This window comes from Sinocyclocheilus rhinocerous, unplaced genomic scaffold (assembly GCF_001515625.1).
Source record: "Sinocyclocheilus rhinocerous isolate Xijiao unplaced genomic scaffold, SAMN03320098_v1.1 scaffold1830, whole genome shotgun sequence".
Classification (NCBI taxonomy): Eukaryota; Metazoa; Chordata; class Actinopteri; order Cypriniformes; family Cyprinidae; genus Sinocyclocheilus; species Sinocyclocheilus rhinocerous.
This window is the reverse complement of record NW_015650704.1, coordinates 106,745-112,830: the sequence shown is the minus strand read 5'-3', so window position 1 is coordinate 112,830 and position 6,086 is coordinate 106,745. Positions and strand designations below refer to the sequence as shown.

General features: G+C 48.3%; 1 protein-coding gene across 1 annotated transcript in view; it reads left to right on the top strand.

Annotated features, from left to right (window-relative positions):
• Positions 1-4,653, top strand: part of LOC107712400 (tripartite motif-containing protein 29-like) — a gene marked incomplete at its 3' end in the record, with an annotated part of 14,647 nt that extends 9,994 nt beyond the window's left edge. Inside the window, exon 2 of the mRNA XM_016517640.1 lies at positions 4,627-4,653. Coding sequence (XP_016373126.1) covers positions 4,627-4,653 — 27 coding nt within the window. The remainder of the gene's footprint in view (positions 1-4,626) is intronic.
• Positions 4,654-6,086: the final 1,433 nt, after the last annotated feature.

Below are 6,086 nucleotides of genomic sequence, written 5' to 3'. Positions count from 1 at the left end.
TACGAGTACGCCCGGGAGTTCTGCAAGCTCGCTGCGGTGACGGTGTTAGAGGTTAATCAGCTTAATCAGCTGTTCTGGCTCGGGGCCAACTACCATCGCCCCGTGGACCTCCCAGACACCACTTGGAGGGAAGTTAATGTGGCAAGCCCGCCGGATGTTAATGTGGCAAGCCCGTCAGACGTTAATGTGGCAAGCCCGCCAGACGTTAATGTGGCAAGCCCGCCGGATGTTAATGTGGCAAGCCCGTCAGACGTTAATGTGGCAAGCCCGCCAGACGTTAATGTGGCAAGCCCGCCGGATGTTAATGTGGCAAGCCCGTCAGACGTTAATGTGGCAAGCCCGCCAGACGTTAATATGGCAAGCCCATTGAACATTAATCCAGCATACGCAGCATACGTTCATGAGGCCCCAGTGTCGGTTCCAGCCCCAGTGCCTGCTCCTCGTAAGCAGCGCCCCCCGTCGGCTCCAGCCCCAGAGCTCGCTCCAGTGTCGGCTCCAGCCCCAGAGCTCGCTCCAGTGTCGGCTCCAGCCCCAGAGCTCGCTCCAGTGTCGGCTCCAGCCCCAGAGCTCGCTCCAGTGTTGGCTCCAGTCCCAAAACTCACTCCAGTGCCAGCACCACGTAAGCGCTACCCTGATCCCGAGTATAGCCCAGGAAGGGCTCCTGTTCCCGAGTATAGCCCATGGAGGGCTCCTGATCCCCAGTTAAGCCCAGGAAGGGCTCCTGATCCGCAGTTCAGCCCTCCATTAACTTGCTTACTTTGTATTTCTTAAGTCTTTCCCCAGCAGACTAATTTTCTCCAGAATAGTACTAAAACAAGAGAAAATGGATACACTTATGAAAAATATAAAGACAGGTTTGCAGTTTTAACATTAGAAAATATGACACAGCAGGACATGCATACAAAATACTGAAGTGCTAAAATTTGGTTAAAACATTTGTAGACATATCTTGAATGACAGCACTACAAAAACATAACAAAGGGAAAGACTATTGCCTTATATAGTGGTTGTCTTATTGATTGTGGGCTTTGTGTAAAAAAAAAACCTGGCTTTTAACACTTTCGCTAGGTATTTGAGTAAATAAAAACACAATACTTAGATTTCAACGTGAATTCCTCCACAGAACTCTCACCCGCGGTCTTCTTTGAATATAAACACCGTCGTTATCTGCGCGCAAGTGATTCTGGGATATGGTAGGGTGCGAAGTGTCCATCAGATGCACACTTCATTTTCCTGGGAAACGGAGGGCACATTTGACGTCGCTTTCGAAATACGTCAGCTTTTGTCGTGCAGCGGTGACGCAATCGGCCTTGGAATGCGGTTTTTGGAGGGTGCATCCTGAATTGGGACAGCTTACGTCATGACGCTGTGACGCAATCGCACTTCAAATGCGCACTCCGGAGTCCACACACTTCAGTTTGGGACACAGCTAGAGTCCAAGGTGGTGACGATGGAGGGAGGAACCAGGGAGGAGACCAGAGGGACTTGGAGCAGGAGAAGCCAGGCGGGACCCAGGCCACAGCCATAACGGTGACCTACGGTGGAGCCGACGGAGGGAGGAGCCATGGTGGGGGGACCAATGGCGGCGGAGCAGGTGGAGGAGGAGCCCGAGGCGGAGACGGAGAGCCGATGAGCCAGGGTGACGAGGAGGATCCGGAGGGCCAAGGTGGAACTGATGGCTCCGGCAACCGATGCGGAGGCGGGGATCCGGAAGGCTGCAGTGGAGCCGGAGCGACAGAGGACCGAGGAGCAGCCGGAGGGATGGAGGAACGAGGCGCAGCCGGAGAAGTGGGGTCCCGAGGCGACGGATGGTAGATGACAGACCAAGGCGGAGCCTGCGGGATGAGGGAGCCCGGTGGAGCTAGTGGACTGCCAGGCCACAGCGGAGAGGAGGGAGCTAGGAGCCATGGTGGAGCCGCTGGGTCAACGGGCCGAGGCGGAGTCCTGGACTCTGAGGCTGGAGGCGGAGGCCAGGGATCCTCCAGCCATGATGCCGATGGAGACTGGCAGACCCACGGTGATCCCACCGCGCTGAGGGTGAGCAGAGGGGCTGCCAGATGACAGCGGAGGAGGAGGTAGGAGTGGGCATGTGGGCGGGCATTTGTGTGCCTCCGGGCTCTCTGGGCTTAGCTTGGGAACAGAGTCTCTCTCAGGGCTTGACTTGGGAACAGGAGTGACAGAGGGCTCTGACAAAGGAGGGAGGAGAGGGGGCAGGTCGGTCCACAAGTCTATAAGGTCTCCCTCTGCTTTCCATTCACCCAGATCCATAAATAGCTCACCCTCAGCCATGGTGCAGTGGGCGGAGCTCCTCTCCGCGATCTCACTGGGGAGCAAAAACACACAGACAGTCCAGGGGCGTGACATCTGCAGCATTTATTAATGTTAATTTCAACATTTACTAATGCATTATTAAAATCAAAAGTTGTGCTTGTTAACATTAGTTAATGCACTGTGAACAAACAAACTACCAATGAACGACTGTATTTTCATTAACTAACATTAACAAAGATTAATAAATACTGTAATAAATGTATTGTTCATTGTATGCTCATGTTAGTTAACACATTAGCTAACATTAATTCAATCTTATTGTATAGTGTTACCATATAAATGTATAGGCCTACAGATAGGCTATGTTTATTTGCGTTCATTGCATGTGTCATTATATTATTAACATTTCACCAAAATCAAGTTCAAATACGAAGTTGACCAACGAATGTTTTTTTCCCATCATTACCGCCACAGTACATGCATCGCATTTAGGATTTCATGAACTTGCAGGTTATACAGTTTTCTGTCACTATGAGGGCGCTCTGTTTTTTCTGTTATTTGGCCAAAATATCATATTATAAAACCTTCAGCGCTTCGGACAAGCTATTTGGCTGTGATTTGACAACAAATGCTAGACTAAGACACTCTTCTCCACTCCTAAAATACAAAAAACATTAGCCTTTACAAAATATAGTGTTTCTTCAGTAAAGAAAACGCTGTAATTATTCAATCAACAGTTCTTTATTTACCTTCAGACTGCAAACAAGCTGAGATGCTTCAAACTGCACGCCACACTTCATTCACGAGAGAGGCAGGAGGAATAATGAGGGTTGACTGACAGTTTGAACCAGCCGGCTGAAGACTGAGAAAACAGATTTATCAGTGTGATCATGAAGAAACTGTAAATCTGGACAGTTTTCAGTCCTGCAGTACAATTGTAGTAATTAGGATGCAGAATTACTTCAGTTTCCTGCTTCTCTGTAACTTGTGTTCTTTGAGTGTTTGTCTGAGACTGAAATCTAGTAGACATTTAATTATCAGGGTTCCCAATTTCTAGTCTAGGAGAATCACTTTTCCAAGTCAAGTTCTTTGCATTTACTTTAATAACAGTCAGGTGTGTTGAAACTAAACTCAGCAGGAATGAAAAACCTGCTTTACAGACTCGCAGACACACCTGTTTTACACACGGCACTCGAACACAGAACCAGGAAACAGGAATCACGTGACTTCAGGGAAAGAGAAACTGAAGTGTGGTTGAGCTGTTGTGTGTTTGTGTCTCTCTGTTCATGCTGTAAAATGGCAGGAGCCAGAGTTTTTCAGGATGAGTTCATGTGTTCAGTGTGTCTGGATCTCCTGAAGGATCCAGTGACCATCCAGTGTGGACACAGTTACTGTAAGAGCTGTATTACAGACTGCTGGGATCAGGAGGATCAGATGAGAGTCTACAGCTGCCCTCAGTGCAGACAGACCTTCAGTCCAAGACCTGCTTTAGCTAGAAACACCATGCTGGCTGAAGTGGTGGAGAAACTGAAGAACAGGAAACGTCCTTCTGACTGTGACGCTGGAGATGTGCAGTGTGACGTCTGTACTGGAAGAAAACACAAAGCCGTCAAGTCCTGTCTGGTGTGTCTGGAGTCTTTCTGTCAAACTCATTTTGAGCGTCATGAGGAGTTTCGCTCAGGAAAACGACACAAAATGACTGAAGCCACGGGACGACTGCAGGAGATGATCTGCCAGAAACATGAGAAGCTCCTTGAGGTTTTCTGTCGCACTGACCAGAAGTGTATATGCATGCTGTGTACGATGGATGAACATAAACCATGACACTGTATCAGCTGCAGCACAGAGGACAGAGAAGCAAGTATTTAACACTAGACATTGATGAAATATTGCTGACACTTCTTTCATATGTGTTTATTTCGGCACCATATTAACAGTTTACAGCATTCACACTGCACACGACAGCAGAAATGAACAGCAGCTGCAAGAAGAGTTTCACTGTTTGCTGAAAATACACTGTAAACCTTTATCAACACAAACTTTCATGAAATAGCCTTTGATTAAGCAACATAGAATAATGGAGTGAACTATTGACCCGTTCTTTGAAAAAATATACACTTCTGTCAGTCAAAATACAAGCTCTGCTACACAGCAGAAACACTGTAAGTGTGAAGCTCTACATCTCTTTTATGATTCTTGCATTCAATCACTTGATCTTTATGATAATTCATTTATGATGATTATAACAGATAGCCATTGGTTATCAGTTCCATTTTTACTGGATTCATCTGTTCACATGATGATTTAGTGCCAGTAGTTTTCTGTGAGATTCACTATCATCTGTTTGTCCTGCAGAAGCAGCTGAAGGAGACGCAGAAGACGTTCCAGCAGAGAATCCAGCAGAGAGAGAAAGATCTTCAGCAGCTGAGAGAGGCTGTGGAGTCTCATAAGGTGAGTCTGGAGAAGAAGAGAAGTTTGTCTCCGTCTCAGTTCAGACTCACTGAAGCCTGAATCACTGTGTGTCCTAACAGCGCTCTGCACAGACAGCAGTGGAGGACAGTGAGAGGATCTTTACTGAGCTCATCCGCTCCATTGAGAGAAGCCGCTCTGAGCTGATACGGCTGATCAGAGATCCGGAGAAGACTGCAGTGAGTCGAGCTGAAGGACGACTGGAGCGACTGGAGCAGGAGATCAATGATCTGAGGAGGAGAGACGCTGAGCTGGAGCAGCTTTCACACACACAGGATCACATCCAGTTCCTGCAGGTAACAGAGATCTAGAAGAACAGGATCATAGTGGACTTGAGCAGATCCTGCTGTGACAGAGACTCACAGAGAAACAGTTCATGAGTGTCTTATTATATAATCATCAGTCAGACTCTCATCTGATCATCTTCTTCTGAAAGAGACGCCGCTTACAAATGGCTTTCAGCTCTGGAAATCTCTTTGAAATCATTTCTCTCAGTTCTTTCTTCTGGAAGATATATTTAGTTGTCAAACACCACTAGCGCCACCAACAGTTCAAAACTTCACTACCATTTCAGCTTTTTACTTCATGTTTCCTTCTGATTTATTACATTATGGTGAAATCAGTGAACTCGATAGCACAGATTCGGAGTAACATTCATCACAATTGGATCAGGTGATCTTCAAACTTGATAAAAACTGATTTTTATTGGCCTGTAACACATTGATGAATTTGACCATGAAGATCCCAAACATGAAGTGAGCCTGTATTTCAGAAAAGCTTCAGTGTATTGAAACCAAACCAAACCTGAGCGTGCCTTAAGGGTCCTTCTGAAGTTTAATTGTCTCTAAAGTTATAAATAATGCTCAATCTAATTGTAGGTGTAACAGAGTTCGTAGTTTGCCCCTCGCAGGCCGGGGGGTACTCACGGGACTGCGCTCTACTCCCCCCCTCCCCCCTCCGGGGGAGCCGATCACAGCGGCCGCGGCGTACCTGGGGGTAAGGACAGACAGACAAGGCGAGAGAAAAGGAGACGGAAGGATGAGGAGAGGCAGAGACGAGAGAGGGAAAAAAAAAATCTTGTTCCTGTTCCCAGACACACTGTTGCTCGGCCCTCCACCAGCTGGGTAAACTCTTCCGCGATGCCAGGCGGCGGCACTGGACAGCCCTCAGTGGACGGCCGACACTCCCATCATGGCGGATGGCAGCAGGCTCCGGCATCAGGCGAACGGCGGCGACTCCTCCGCTCCCTCACGGACGGCAGCCGTCCCTCCACATCCCAGGCGGCCGGCAGCGAGTTCGTCCGCCCCACCCCGGCAACTCACTCCAGCCCACAGCCTCGAGCCTCC